Source organism: Myxocyprinus asiaticus, chromosome 22, assembly GCF_019703515.2.
Source record: "Myxocyprinus asiaticus isolate MX2 ecotype Aquarium Trade chromosome 22, UBuf_Myxa_2, whole genome shotgun sequence".
NCBI lineage: Eukaryota > Metazoa > Chordata > Actinopteri > Cypriniformes > Catostomidae > Myxocyprinus > Myxocyprinus asiaticus.
In genome coordinates, this window is record NC_059365.1 from 27,167,583 (window position 1) to 27,183,053 (window position 15,471).

The following is a 15,471-nucleotide window of genomic DNA, read 5'->3' on the forward strand; positions in this document are numbered from 1 at the left end:
GTAAATGTTGAAAATTTGAAATATTAAAGAATACTGTATAGATCAGGGGTTTTCAAACTGGGTACTGGTGACACCCATAGCCCTTTTCCACAAACATGGTTTGGGTGCGGGTTCCTGGGCTGGTGCGAATTCTCGAACTGTTCTGCACATTTCCACCGCAGAAAAGGCTGTTTGCGGCCGAAAAACTGGTTTCGAACTGGTCCCAAAAGCTTGCTGGTCTCTACGCAGAAACAGATTACGTCAGGGAACGGAGGGTAGGATAATGTTTCGTCATCATAGTAAAGTTTTCCCAAACAACAGCAGTAGCTACCATCTGCAGCAAGGAGTACTTTTTCCACTCTATAACAACAATAAAAAATTAAAAAACCCACAAAATTATCAGACATCAAAAGCATTCAGGTAACACAACGAAACGAGTGCTCTACTTGCGATATGGTATTTACGAAGATCCGAGATAAACTAGAGAGATTGCCAAGGAAAAAATACTCTACAAGTATGAAGATCAGGCACGAAATGATGCACACCGTCTAAACCAAATGACCAAATCATAAACTAATTGAAAAACACTTAATGGAGTACAGGGACCATATAAAGGACATAAGCAAAAGCGACAGTGGATGGAGCAACGATGATTTGGACTCGGTCACCGGCCAGCCTGCTAACTAACTGAATTCAGCCAGTAACGCTCATGATAAACAGTGAATTGCCGGTGTCCTCTGCAGCTCACCTCAGTGAGTTGTTATATTTGCCAACTTTGTTAGCTTTTCCATCCACAGAAGTGCCGCTCACTGGATGTTTTTTGTTTTTGGCACCATTCAAAGTAAATTCTAGAGACTGTTGTTGTGAAAATCCCAGAAGATCAACAGTTACAGAAATACTCAAACCAGCCCATCTGGCACCAACAATCATGCCACAGTCTAAATCACTGACATCAATTTTTTTCCCCATTCTGATGGTTGATGTGAACATTAACTGAAGCTCCTGACCTGTATCTGCATGATTTTATGCATTGCACTGCTGCCACACGATTGGCTGATTAGATAATCATATGAATAAGTAGGTGTACATGTGTACCAAATAAAGTGGCCGGTGAGTGTATATTTGAATTATTCTTTTTGCTTTAGTACAATATAAAATCCAATTATTTAATTTTAAAATCACGCTTACTATTTTTCTCACACAGTATAATTTTTTTTTTTTATAAATGAAAATATATATAGCCGCCTTAGGATTTTAGAAAGGGGGGCTCTCGCAAGGGGATCATCATATTTGGGGTCTAGATCACATACATGAAAATACAATGATGTGCCTGGAGGAACTGGTTATATGATTATAAAACAAAGGATACATGCATTCTTGAATAGCATTAGATTCAAAAAGTTCTCTTGATAGTCACGTTTGCCTTAGAATCCTATTGTAAGACATATAAGACTAACTTTATTAATATTTTTTTTCGATTTTGAATGAATTTCTATATCTTCTATAAAAAATATCATTTAATTAACTTTCTTTTATAGCTTTTAATTCCCTGAATAGTGCAAACTTTTTAATGCAAGATGTCTGAATGGATACATGGTGCTACTTTACAGTGCCTGTGATTTAACAACCAGCTTAGCTAGTCCGTTATGCTAGTATTAAATCGGAATAGAAAAGGAAAATCAAAACAACTGTTGTTTTGCCAACAACGTCCATATCCGGCGTGCACTAGGGCCCGTGAGACACCAGCAGATAGACAGTGAATGCTTTCAGTCACTGCATATTAGGACACACCTGGCTCTTCTGATCATATCGAACTCAACGGCAGGTCTTTCTGCGAAAATGGAAACGACATGACAATTTTAATAATCGTGGTTGGGGGCATGGCAGTATCTACATCGGTACGTAGCATATGGCAAGCCATTTTGACATTTAATTCTTAAAAATCACTAGTATCTGGCAGTATGAGTAGACTAAAGTCTCGGTGGCCCAAATGATTTGTTTGTTTCTTGTCTAGTAAAACTCATTGAACTTGGTTGGTAATGTTCGTGCACGCGGAATCGATGTTGATTCGGTGCGGGTGGTGGTTCCATTATGCTCGGGCGCAATGATACAAATTTCATCAATGTACTTTCCTTTATTTTCCAGTACTGCATATGAGGCAGTGTGGAATTCAAAGCCAATTTCACACGAATAGACCATGCAGACGGTAATCACATGAAAACTGAAACACCGAGTATGACTTCAATGCTGCTGCACCCGCCGATCGATCGATATAAAGCGCGTAAGAAGTAATACAAGCCGGGAGAGAGATGGAAAACAACAAGCCGAGTGATCATGTCATTATGGAGGTGACGCAGCAGTCCGCTGTGACCCCGAATGAAAACGGGGTCATGATGGCGATCAACCACAGCGAAGTCCGTCCACCCTTCAGCGTACTGTGGACGACCGTCCTGTACTGTGCGGAGTTCATCTGCGCCTCTGTGCTCAGCAACATGTACCATAAGAGTGAAGACTCGGTGTGGATGGGACTGACCATTACATTCATGCTGGTGCCGTCAGTGCTGACACAGCTCACACTAACATTTGTGCACCGGGACTTGGGCAGAGACCGACCCCTTGTGCTCTTAATGCATCTGCTCCAGATGGGGCCTATTATAAGGTAGGAGATTGATGAGTGATGATAATGACACTTGATCACATGACCAAAATATTAACAAACAGCTCCAGCAGAAAAAAGAAAAAATGCGCCAGTATGTTTCTACTAAATGGGTCACTGACAAATAAGGTTGTCTTTTAAAATAAATGCATTACATTAAATGTCATGTTAGTAGAAATGTAATCTTTAAGTGTCAAGTGGTGTAACCATCAAGTAAAAGTTATTAAAATACTTTCCTTGCACCTTGAATACACGTGAATGTACACAATTTAAAGGAATAGTTTTCGCATCATTTACTCACCCCCATGCCATTCCAGATGTGTATGAGTTTCTTTCTTCTGCAGAACACAAACAAAGATTTTTAGAAGAATATTTCAGCTCTGTAGGTCTTCACAATGCAAGTGAATGGTGACCAGAACATTGAAGGTCCAAAAAGCACATAAAAGCAGCATAAAAGTAATTCATAAGACTCCAGTGGTTAAATCCATATTGTTCACATTCTTCTTCTTTTGTTTTTGGCGATTGGCATTCTCTGTGCATATCGCCACCTACTGGGCAGGGAGGATTTATAGTAAAAAAGGACTTAAATATTGATCTGTTTCTTACCCACACCTATCATATTGCTTCAGAAGACATTTAACCACTGGAGTTGTGTGGATAACTTTTATGCTGCCTTTATGTGCTTTTGGACCTTCTAAGTTCTGGTCACAATTCACTTGCGTTGTATGGACCTACAGGACTGATATATTCTACTAAAAATCTTTGTTTGTGTTCTGCAGAAGAAAGAAAGTCATACACATCTGGGATGGCATGAGGGTGAGTAAATGATGAGAGAATTTACATTTTTGGATGAATTATCCCTTTAATCATGAATTTCCAAAAAGGTTTATAGGTTAAAAACAAAAAGGCTGGTAGGTAAATATATATATTTAAATATCAAGAAAATGTCAAGGGTTACTCCAGCTGACCTGAACAAAATGTGCCTTTTCACACAAATGTAAAAATATCTGATATTTAAAAACAACAACAACAACAAAAAATAAACATGTTGCTTACACTACCTGACTTTGATTTGGTGGACAAAATTTGCAATAATATTATAAATATAATACATAATATTTGAACATTTTAATAATTCAAAATAGTTTCACTGCTTATTTTTTAAGTAATATAAATAAAAGTTTATTCCAAACTACTTATGCTAACCTTTTTTTCTTTTTTTTTTTTAAACTGTCTCGCCGGATAGTTACACCACTTTTTTTTTTTTTTTTTTTTACCTTTAGCTCCAGAAAAAAAAAATCAAAATACTTAAAGTTCAGAAATTAAAAACACGTTAATCATTGTAGAGGTGCATTCAAGTTATTGTTTTGCGTGAATTGCATTTTTAATGTCTTTTTGAATAACATAATAGAGCCAGACAAAAAAATGAGCTTTGCGTCATATAAACCACCAGTCAAAAATTTGTACCCACTTGACTGAATTAATGCTTCCCATGATCTTAAAACATTGTTGTAATTGCTTGAAATTGGTTTTGTAAATATATAAATTGTGGCTTCATATGAATTTCTTTCCTTCAGTGCTGTTCAAAAAGCACCCCAGGTGGATAATTTATGAAGTTGATTTAAAAAAATGCCAAGAGTGAGTGCTAATATAGGCATATGGCGGAGAAGCAAAAATGTAATATACAGTAGTTTTGACATGTTTAAAAAAATTCTTCACTACATAATCCCTATACTTGCACTTGTGTTATTGAACAGTTTTCATAACCTCACTATTATTCTAAAATATGGAAAATGGTAATAATAAAGAATGAGATAAAGAATGATTATAGTAAGTTTAACTATTTAATATAATGTTTTTTGTGTGTGCTTATGTACAGTAATATATGACAGTTTTGAGCAACCTAGGAACAACTGTGGAAAATGTCCCCCTCTGTCTCCACCCAAATGCCAGACAGATCTTGTAACAAGTCACATCACAACAGATTTGCAGAACAACGTCTAGTTTCGCTCTTTAATATGACATATCCTTACAGTTTGAATACAAGTATGAGTCAGAGTTATTAAAAAGTTTAAAATTCCAAACTGCTACAGAGCATTTTGGAAGTCTCCAAATAGATATTTTGGATACTCTCAGTGCTTTTGACATCCGTGTGTTGAATTTCAAAATGTGTTCAGTCTTGTTGAGCAAACAGTGACATGTTTTCCAGGTTATTAAGGTGGAGTTTGGGGAGATTAGGAGTTGAATGAGAGTGAAAAACAAACGTTGTTTCAACTGGAGTCCCAGCTTGATTTAATCTCATTGGTTGGAAGTGAAACATAAGGGTGTATGTCATCATCATGCATAAACAAAGGCTGTTTGTTACCATTTAATTTCTCTGTCTGCATTCAGAAGTAACAGTACTTTTTTTATTAACTGCAACAATTTTATTCTCTCATTAGTGCATCACACATGCTTCTTAACATGCATATTGTAACACTTAGTTTGCATATGTATTTAAAATTATTATTTACAATTGTTGTATGCCAAGTTATGTAAGAGAATAGATCACCCAAAAATGAAAATTCTGTCATTTACTCACCCTCATGTTGTTCCAAACCCAATTTACTTTTTTCTTCTTCCATGGAACACAAAAGAAAATGTTAGGAAGGATGTTAGACAGTCACATTCACTTACATTGCATCTTTTTTCCAGACAATGAAAGTGAATGGTGACTGAGGCTAACGTTCTGCGTAACATCTTATTTTGTGTTCCCCAGTAGAAAGAAAGTCATACAGGTTTTGAACAACATGAGGATGATAACAGAATTTTCATTTTTGGATGAATTATCCCTTTAAAGGAATAGTTCACCCAAAAATGTCAATTTTCTCACCATTTACTCACCCTCATGCCATCCCAGATGTGTATGACTTTTTTTCTTCTACTGAACACAAACAAAGATTTTTGGAAGAATATCTAATATTTAACAACAATATTTAAGTCTTTTTTTATTTTTACAATAAATCTCCAATTTCACTTTCACATTTTGAAAGTGAAAATGGAGATTTGTGTTAAAAAAAAACTTAAATATTTAACTGTTTCTCACCCAAACCTATAATATCACTTCTGAAGATATGGATTTAACCACTGGAGTCGTATGGATATCTTTTATGTGGTCTTTATGTGATTTTTGGAGCTTCGAAGGTCTGGTCACCATTACTTTACATTGTATGGACCTACAGAGCTGAGATATTCTTCTAAAAATCGTTGTTTGTGTTCAGCAGAAGAAAGAAAGTCATACACATCTGTGATGACATGAGGGTGAGTAAATGATGAGAAAATTTTCATTTTTTGGGTGAACTATCCCTTTAAGTAATTTACATGCATTTGCTTTGCAGATGCTTTCTGTGTGGTATTTAGTCTTAAGGTACCAAGAGCTTCAAATCAAGTTCAAAAGCAAAAAGTAGCAACTGTTTTTAGAATCTTTTTCTGTCATTTATTTATGGTCAAATCTGAAAAATGTTAGAGGAAGGCAGTGTGCTGGCCCAACATATAGAGTAACTCCTGATTTACGCTGAGGTCACTAAGAAGTCTGTAGATCCTAAAAAGAAGAGGGGATCAAAGGTCAATGATGACACAACTCTATAAATAACTGACAATGTCATATAATCACTCCCTTTGACAGGACATTTCTTATCTTACTAAACTCAGAACTTCCTGTTTATTCCTTACTTCACTTTCTTGAAGAATGATTCTTTCTGAAGTGACATAGTAATGCTGACGTATTAAAGTGAACTTCATATGCACTGTGGATTTATATCAAACCTAGGCTGCAAAAACAAGGGTTGCATGCTCAATCCCAATATAGTAATGCCATTTTGTAATATAATTTGTTCCAATGAAAAACAAAAGCATCTGCCATTGGCACATAGTAAATAACAAGATTAAAATAGCCACATTCATCATCATCTTGAAATAACAGGAACTGTAGTTGCCTTGCAGAAACCAAAGACTGTCTTTAGTAATTTTACCCTGCTCTGAATAACAACCTTTTAGCAAGCTCTGGTTTCTTTGTCCTATTCAGGCCAAATTTTCTAATATGGCAGACAGCTTTCAGATTATTAGATTAAAAGTGACCCCACTTTATAGATAACTGTAATGTTGTGGTCCAGATTATGCCTAAATGTAATTTACTCAGAATATCTTATTTTTTTATATTATATAATCTTTTATATAATTATTTTATATAATACACATACTGTAGATGAAATTTAGAATAGCAATAGAAAATGTTCTCATCATTTACTCACCCTCATGCCATTCCAGATGTGTATGACTTTCTTTCTTCTGCACAGAGATTTTTAGAAGAATATTTCAGCTCTGTAGCTATGCAAGTGAATGGTGACCAAAATTTTGAAGCTCCAAAAAGCACATAAAGGCAGCATAAAAGTAATCCATAAGACTCTAGTGGTGAAATCTACATCTTCAGAAGCGATAAGATTAGTGTGGGTGAGAAACAGATCAATATTTACGTTTTTTTTTTAACTATAAATTCTACTCTTTGCCCAGTAGGTGGTGATATGCACAATGAATGCAAATTGCCAAAAACAAAGAAGAATTTGAAAGAGAAAGTGGAGATTGATAGTAAAAAAGGACTTAAATATTGATCTGTTTCTCACCTACACTTATCATATCGCTTCTGAAGACATGGATTTAACCACTTTAGTCGTATGGCTTACTTTTATGTTGCCTTGATGTGCTTTTGGAGATTCAAAATTTTGGTCAGCATTCACTTGCATTGTATGGACATACAGAGCTGAGATATTCTTCTAAAAATCTTCATTTGTGTTCAGAAGAAGAAAGAAAATCATACACATCTGGGATGGCATGAGGGTGAGTAAATGATGAGAGAATTTTCATTTTTGGGTGAACTATCCCTTTAAGAATAAATGTGGTCACACTTTTTGCATACTGGTTTTCCCCCTTCCGCATGCTCTGTCTGATTGTTGAAATTCATGCTCAGAGCTCTTGCTCTTCTCATTTTACTACTGAAGTTGTGTTCACAAAACCAAGTCATTCATTTTCTATGAGAACTGGCCCCACCTGATGCAGTTAGATTATGCAATCATGTAGGAATGCTTACTAGCAATTAACAGTACAGTCATTTAACAACATCGTTACCAATTTATTGCTGTCAGTGTGAATGCTGCATATGTTATACTATAACTTTTTTTGTTATACATGTATGTTGTGAGTCATAAGTCACTTTCACACATACAGCTTTTTCCAGAAAACTAACACCATTTTGCCGATTAGAGGTTTTGTTTGAACAGGACTCAGGACATAGGCTACCGGTAAATTAGCTCTTGCAATTTCCTTAAGTGAGAAGTTATAACTTTACCAGAGTTCTGTTTTGATGCTGTGTGTGAACAAAGCCGCAAGATTAATGGTTGGAGCACATACTTTAGGCCAATCACAAAGTTCTGACGAAGATGATGCAGTTACTCTTAAATTGTGTGCAGCTGCAATTTAACAGGTTTCATGTGTGAAAGTGGCTATAGTCTTTGCATTCTTATAGGGAAACAAACCATAATCGGTTTAAAATGCTATAAATCAAATGAATCTCGATTTGGCAAACAATGTACAATATTTTAAAATGTATAAATATTAAATGAATTACATGTGCGGTGTGGTTCTCTAATGCACCTAGGAGCGCACACCCTCACAGCTTACCCCTTACAGACGAGCGCTGCACTCTTTCATCGCCCTTCACGGGATCATGCCCACTTTTCATTCCGTCCATAATTCTCATTGAAACTTTTTCTGAGCAGCTCTCGAGTACTTCGTGTCTGATCTTTCCTCAAGATGGCCACTGAGAATCACATGAACAAATGTCTTGAGACAAAAGCTCTCAAACCATTGATACAGTCGCAAGTCATTACGTGGCCACTACTGAAATAAAATGCTTTCATCACAGGGAAACGTAGCCTTTATTCTCTATATGATAAAATAGTGCTATTTAACTGCTATCATTGTTTTGTTGGGGACTTGGCGTGCACTAAACATTTAAAGGGATGTTTCCCAAGTAGCCTGTATGTACATACACTGTTTATGTGTGGCAATAAACAATCTTAAGTAATTTTAATCGAATCAAAACCTGTGAATGGTGAATTGAATCAGTTCACTTTCAAACCCAAAGATTCACACCCCTAGATGTCACACAAACTGTCTTACACGGTGTTTTTGTGTGTGACACTGCAAATCCTGTTGACAGCTATAAAATCCATATTTGTTCATACACATTATTGTTGTTGAGATTTCTGTTTACTTTAGAACTATAGCACTGACTGGAAACTTAACTGCCTCTCTGTGTATTACTCCTCTAAGTTTGCTTAAAGCAGAAGCTCCTTTGTACCTGCCCAATACTCTCATTATTTACCTCTGTGTAATTAAGGCAGAGAATGATTCCCATTTACAGAAGCAGTTTTTTGTCTGCATTGTGGAGATGTTTGTGAGTGTTAAGCTTGTTCACTCGTGAGGTATAGTCAACTCAATTTGACTATAGGTTCAAGACAATGCTTAATTCAAACTAAAGGCGTACATTGCCCCCAGGTAGGACATGCATTTTACACTATTGTAAAGTTTTCACCCATGGAATGAGCACAGCACACTTCTCATATTTCAGCCAAATGTAAGCTGGGAAACTGGTTTGATCTCTTAGATATTAGTGCCACCATGTGGAAGCTACAATAAGTGAATGACTAATGACAGTTTGCTCCATTTACTAAAATGTGCATAATAGTTCTCCCAACAGTTAGAATTATGCTATAATTTACTCACCCTTGTGTTGTTATAACCCTGTATGACTTACTTTCTTTCATGGAAAACAAAAGGAGATAATAGGCAGAATGTAAGACACACATCATCTGAAAGAGTAATTCCTTATAAGTCATATATTGGTTTTGTTTGAAACAAATAGGTTGCCACTGTCCTCAAAATCCATTGTAATCTGAAAGAGTAGTTTCACTTTGTTTCTCAATAGGTCTGACTAACTCTTTGTATCCTTTTCCCTTTCAGGTGCATTGAAGCTGTGATTGTTTACTGTCAGGCAGGTAGAAAGGAGGAGCCGTATGTGACCATTTCAAGAAAGGTCAAGCTAAAGCATGGCAGAGGTTTAGGCCCAGCCTTAGAATGGGAGATTGGACACTCAGAGCGCAAGCTAGCCATCCATCGCAATGCCTTCAAACGCACAGCTGTCATCCAGGCCTTCCTGGGCTCCACTCCTCAACTCACTCTACAGCTCTATGCTACCATTCAGGAAAAATACATCCTTCCCACGCGACGTGAGTTTGCTATATTCAGTTTTGGGTAGTTGATGCATCAAGTGTCCATGGACTTTTTTTAAATCAGCATCAAGATTTTAGGTTAACACTTGTGTGGATGCTTAAGGAAAAGTGTATATCTTAAGCCCTATTCGGATGGGATTAGTTTTCTAAACAACGTTTGAGTTACAATTAGTATCGCCCAATGTCTGAGGTTTAATGTACTGATTCGGATGGGACTAAATATCTCTGTGTTTATTGCAGAGGTGAGAGTGTCTGTTTTCTAACTGTGGGTGTTCCAGATGATTGTAAACATTTAATTAATTTAGGTGATAAAATTAACGCATCTTTTAAACTTTATCTGTTTACATTTAAAATTACTTAAGATTTAAAAAAATAAATTTTAAATAATTTATTATTTAATTTGTCATTTTAATTTTAATGAATTATAAAAAATAAATTGCTTATTTTAAAAAGCCTATTTTAGGCATTTTTTTTTTAATATAATTATAACATAACATTTTCTCCCAATTTGGAATGCCCAATTCCCAATGCGCTTTTAAGTCCTCGTGGTGGCGTAGTGACTCGCCTCAATCTGGGTGGCGGAGGATGATTCCCAGTTGCCTCCCCGTCTGAGCTCATCTTATTACGTGGCTTGTTGAGCGCGTTGCCACAGAGACATAGCGCGTGTGGAGGCTTCACGCCATACACCGCGGCATCCGCGCTCAACTCACCACGCGCCCCACCGAGAACGAACCACATTATAGCGACCACGAGGAGGTTACCCCATGTGACTCTACCCTCCTTAGCAATGGGCCAATTTTGGTTGCGTAGGAGGCCTGGCTGGAGTCACTCAGCATGCCCTGGGATTCGAACTAGCGAACTAGTGAATTTCAAGGGTGGTAGCCAGCGTCTTTTACCACTGAGCTACCCAGGCCCCATAACATAACATAACATAACATAACATTGACTCTGATATTACAGTGGCCAATCTTAGCAGTTTACGTGATTTGGCTCTCTTTGTTGATTTTATTTTCTTCATTTTTTGTCAGATGGCAAATATTCTACATCCATATTGAAGGCACGCAGCAGGTAGAAGATTGGCACGCATAAGTACGAACTGAACAGTAGTTATTATAGGTCAAAATACACGAGGAGAAGCATTGTGAAAATTCAAAATCAGCAATCACAGACATTCGCATTTGGACAGGATTAAATTTCTCAGAGGACTGTTGAGTTTGCCGAAAAACAGTAGGTAATTTGCTCTGGAATTGTTACAGATGTTGTGTGAGAAAAACAAAAACTTGTCAGATTCAGGCGGGATTAAAATCAAAAGGACGTCTGTGAAACATGAATTTCCCTAACCTCCTCATGGAAGACTAGTCCCGTCTGAATAGGGCTTTACTGTGATGGGTCACTAAAGAGCGCATTCACTGTCGCCAACTATTTCTCATGGGAAGTCGCAAAAGCTCGCTGAAATGTCACTAAAAGCGAGACTTGTATCTCTCAGAACAAAAATGGTCTTTTCGCAATCAGTAGGCATTTTCAAACCATTGAGATTCCCTACTTTCATTGGTTAGTTTAAAAATGCTCATCCTGTTTGGAAATGCCTACTTATTTCTACACTGAGATTCCCTGCTTTCATTGGATAGCTTAGAAACACCCATCCTGGTTTGAAAACACCCATTACTGTTCTCCAGTGACCTGGGCTGAGTTTGGATTTGCATACTACCATACTACTCATATTGTTTTTGCCATAGACACATATGGCAGAAGTAGTAAGAGTAGTATGAGTAGTATACCATTCTGCACTCAGCCCTATACTTAGTAAAAGTAGCTAAATCACACGATGACGTCATTTATTACGCAAGACGTCAAATTTACATATGTAAATGAATTGGCGTAAAGAGCAATGGCAATTCTAGGTGTAGAACCATGGTTTTTTTTTTTTTTACATATATATATATATATATATATATTGAACTAATGATTAAACAATTAGTATTTTACTACTAGCTATCATTAATTGAACTTGTCAGACATTCAGACAGTGGGGGATTTCTATTTATTTATTATTTATTTTGAACTGAGGTTGAGATTGTTGCAACAAATACCAACAACATGTAAGCTCGTCAGTCATTCGATTTATAGAATATAGAATATCCGCATGCACATAAATCCAACGCCTGATGGCATGCAGGTCAGTCATATTACTTGAAACACAGGGGGCGCTAGAACACCGAGAAAAATGAGACATCATTCACAATAGAGCCAGATGTGGAAGAATGTCGCTAAAGCAGACTACAAAAGTCGCTAGTCACTAGATGGCTCTTTTACTCACTAAGGGGGTCAAAAATTTGCTAAATCTAGCGACTAAATCGCTAAGTTGGCAACACTGGTGCACAACAGTCTGGTTCCGGAAGTCAAAATCCCAGTTAAGGAATATTCCGGGTTCAAAACAAGTTAAGATAAATTATGAATTTCCCCTCCTTTAAAATGAAAAAAGCGAAAATCTGGGTTACAGTGAGGCACTTGCAATGCAAGTGAATGGGGCCAATCAGTAAACGTTAAAATAATCACTGTTTCAAAAGTATAGCCACAAGATATAAACAATATGTGTGTAAACATGATTTTAGTGTGATAAAATCACTTACTAACCTTCTCTGTGAAAAGTTATAGCCAATTTTACAACTATATTGCCATGACCATGTAATGTCAACAAACCCTAAAACTATTTTAAAAATGACGATTTAAAAAAATGTACAGCTCAAATAATACATGCGTTTTAACAGAAGAATTAATGTAAATGTTTTTATAAAATTATAAGCTTCATATTTCTGCTTTAAACCCTCCAAATATTGGCCCCATTCACTTCCATTGTAAGTGCCTCACTGTAACCTTGATTTTTGCTTGGATTGTATTTCATTCCCTCATTAAAGACGAGAAGTACACAGTATTGTACCATTTTCTTTTTGTCCGATTTGCAAATATTTTTTTATTTCAAATCAAAATTTATAATGTTGTGATTCACCTCGGAGCTGGTTGATTTCATGACTTAGAACTCTTTTTAATGAAAGATTTTATGAAATCCCTATGGAAGAAATTAATGGAAAAAATACTTCTGGAGCCAAGATAGCAGAAAAAATGGGTGGATACATTTTTAAACACCTTTTTGCCTTCAATAATTCATTGAATGCAATCATTCATTCAAATGAATTTTATTAAAAGTACAAACATTCCATGTAGTCTCTCAATATGATGTCATAAAAGCTGTTTAAAATGCTGTTTAAAATAGTTTCAAATGTAGCATAGCATGTCACACCGCTGGACATGTCAAACTGCCAAATGTACTATTTGCTAGCTACCCACTTATTTACCAGATCACAAAATTCTCAAATGTATTTTTTAGATTCTAACACACATTTTGTATGTTTACAGTGGCCCTGATGATCATTTCCTTGATATCAATCACATATGGGGCATTAGTCTGCAGTGTGCTGGCCATTCAGATCAAGTATGACGACTACAAAGTGCGAATGAAACCTGCTGCCTACCTGTGCATGATCCTCTGGCGAGGGTTAGAGATCGCCACACGGATCACCACTCTGGTGCTCTTCAGCACAGCGTTCACGCACTGGGTGGTGTTGGTGGGCTTGATCAACCTGTTGATCTTCTTCTTCCAGCCATGGGTTGAGTTCTGGGTCAGGAAGTCATCATTGCCTGAGAACGTTGAGAAGAACTTAAGTAAGCTGGGCACCACCGTGGTGCTCTGCATGGTCACGTTCCTCTACGCCTGCATCAATATTTTCTGTTGGTCGGCTGTACAGTTGGACCTGTCCAATCACGACCTTGTAGAGAAGCAGCCTCGCTGGAGACGCTTGGCCATCTACTACACCCTGCGCTTCATGGAGAATGTCACCCTCATTGTCTTGTGGTACTACTCTAAGTCTGACTTCTATGAATATGTGTGCACGCCACTGCTGGTGGTGCAACTTATTGTATGCTACAGCCTAGCTGTGATCTTCATGCTGCTCTTCCATCAGTTCTGCCATCCGTGCCGCAGACTCTTCCATTACAATGTCGAGGACTGTCTACGTTGTGCGTGCTGCTGGAAGAGTAAGCAATCCCAGCCACCTACTGATCACACAGTTGCTCTTGCATCTCAGGACCATGAGCCTCCTGACCACACTAGCCACTTAGCGGATAGAGAAACAGACATTGTGGATGATATTATGGAGGCGGCATAAATGAGGTTTGCTGTTCGGTTATTGCTGTGCTGTTAGGGGCCATGCTAGGCATTTTTGCACATATCCTGACTCAGGAGTATTGTATTTACTCTGCTAAATATGAAATAATGAACTATTCTATATGTACTGTACTTAGTGAAGGAACAATTGATTTTATATGGTCCTAAATGCTTCAGGAGTTTTGTATTTTATGCCATTTTGAACTTTCATTAAAGAAATGTAGCACCATAATTGTGATTTAGCACCATAACAATGTGATCTCATTACATTGGTGTAGAGAGGGTAGCTCATTATTTACTAATTGTAGAGCGCCGATCCATTTCTGCTTGTTGGCCGTTGAAGACCAAAGAATGTCCTCTGTTGAGTTATGCTGTGACGAGACACAAAGGAAGCCTTCAGTAAGAAGCTGTATGGCCAGTCCAGGTGTGCGGGAAACCTGCCAAGGTGTCCAGCTCAGAGGAGTGATGAAACTGGCAAGTTTTGGCACCTGTTGCAGTGCTATTTTCAGAGGAACCATGAATCGACAAGCCAAGGAGCCTTCAAAGGTTTCTTAAGTTTGCCTCAAGAGCCCCATGTGTTTTTGTTTTTTTTAACCTTTACATATTGAAAGCCTTCTTTAAGATTGCATTTGCCAGATTTTGCAATATTGTGCCTAAAAAGACTAACAAAGTAAAGAGTGCTCTTAAATTTTCACTGCTAAAAGAGACATCTGTTTGTTTATTTTGTATGGGAATGTTGTTTTTCCTCAATTCTGTGCCTCTTTACTACTGACTTTCATTAAATTAATAAAGATGCATTGAATGTCTGTCTCATGCCTGATTCTGATTTTCGCAGTTAAAACACACTTTTACAAAATGCTGGGCTCATTAAATGTATTATATAAATATTGTATATTCTGGTTTATTAACATGATCACACAGGAAGTCGGCACGCTGTTTCCGAAAGTTCCGGTACTCAGGTTTTGGTTGGGGGGTAGATTAAATAAAATAAGCATTTCTACTCACTGTTATACACCCTGTTCAGCTGACAACAATTATTTTTACTACTGGCTCCTGGTGACCTCTCCTGGATATAAATGGATGTCACAATTGTTTATATGCTCTGAAACACTCACCGCTTTAGCCTCTGGAGGCAGTGTTTTCAAATTCGGTCAACGTATGCCGATTTCGGCTAAAGAAATATCAGCACACACTTGCCGAATTTTATGAGTTCAGGCTTGGTTAATCTCACAAAAACTGTGAAGAACCTGTCTGGGTCATATTTAACCTCAAAATCAAATGAAAGTAAT

The 15,471-nt window shown here is 37.2% G+C and overlaps 1 protein-coding gene across 1 annotated transcript; it reads left to right on the forward strand.

The window, feature by feature from the left end:
* Positions 1-1,743: 1,743 nt before the first annotated feature.
* On the forward strand, positions 1,744-14,995 carry xkrx (XK related X-linked). The gene is made up of 4 exons (XM_051649075.1): positions 1,744-1,877; positions 2,125-2,638; positions 9,692-9,957; positions 13,375-14,995. The coding sequence occupies exons 2-4, from the start codon at positions 2,289-2,291 to the stop codon at positions 14,181-14,183; spliced, it is 1,425 nt and encodes a 474-aa protein (XP_051505035.1). The 5' UTR covers positions 1,744-1,877; positions 2,125-2,288; the 3' UTR covers positions 14,184-14,995.
* The last annotated feature ends 476 nt before the right edge of the window (positions 14,996-15,471 follow it).

Bases quoted from the DNA above. Each gene is read 5' to 3' on its own strand.
- xkrx (XM_051649075.1), top strand. From the start codon at position 2,289: ATGGAAAACAACAAGCCGAGTGATCATGTCATTATGGAGGTGACGCAG. The intron at 2,639-9,691 runs GTAGGAGATTGA...TTTCCCTTTCAG, and splicing joins CAGATGGGGCCTATTATAAG to GTGCATTGAAGCTGTGATTG. The intron at 9,958-13,374 runs GTGAGTTTGCTA...GTATGTTTACAG, and splicing joins ATACATCCTTCCCACGCGAC to TGGCCCTGATGATCATTTCC.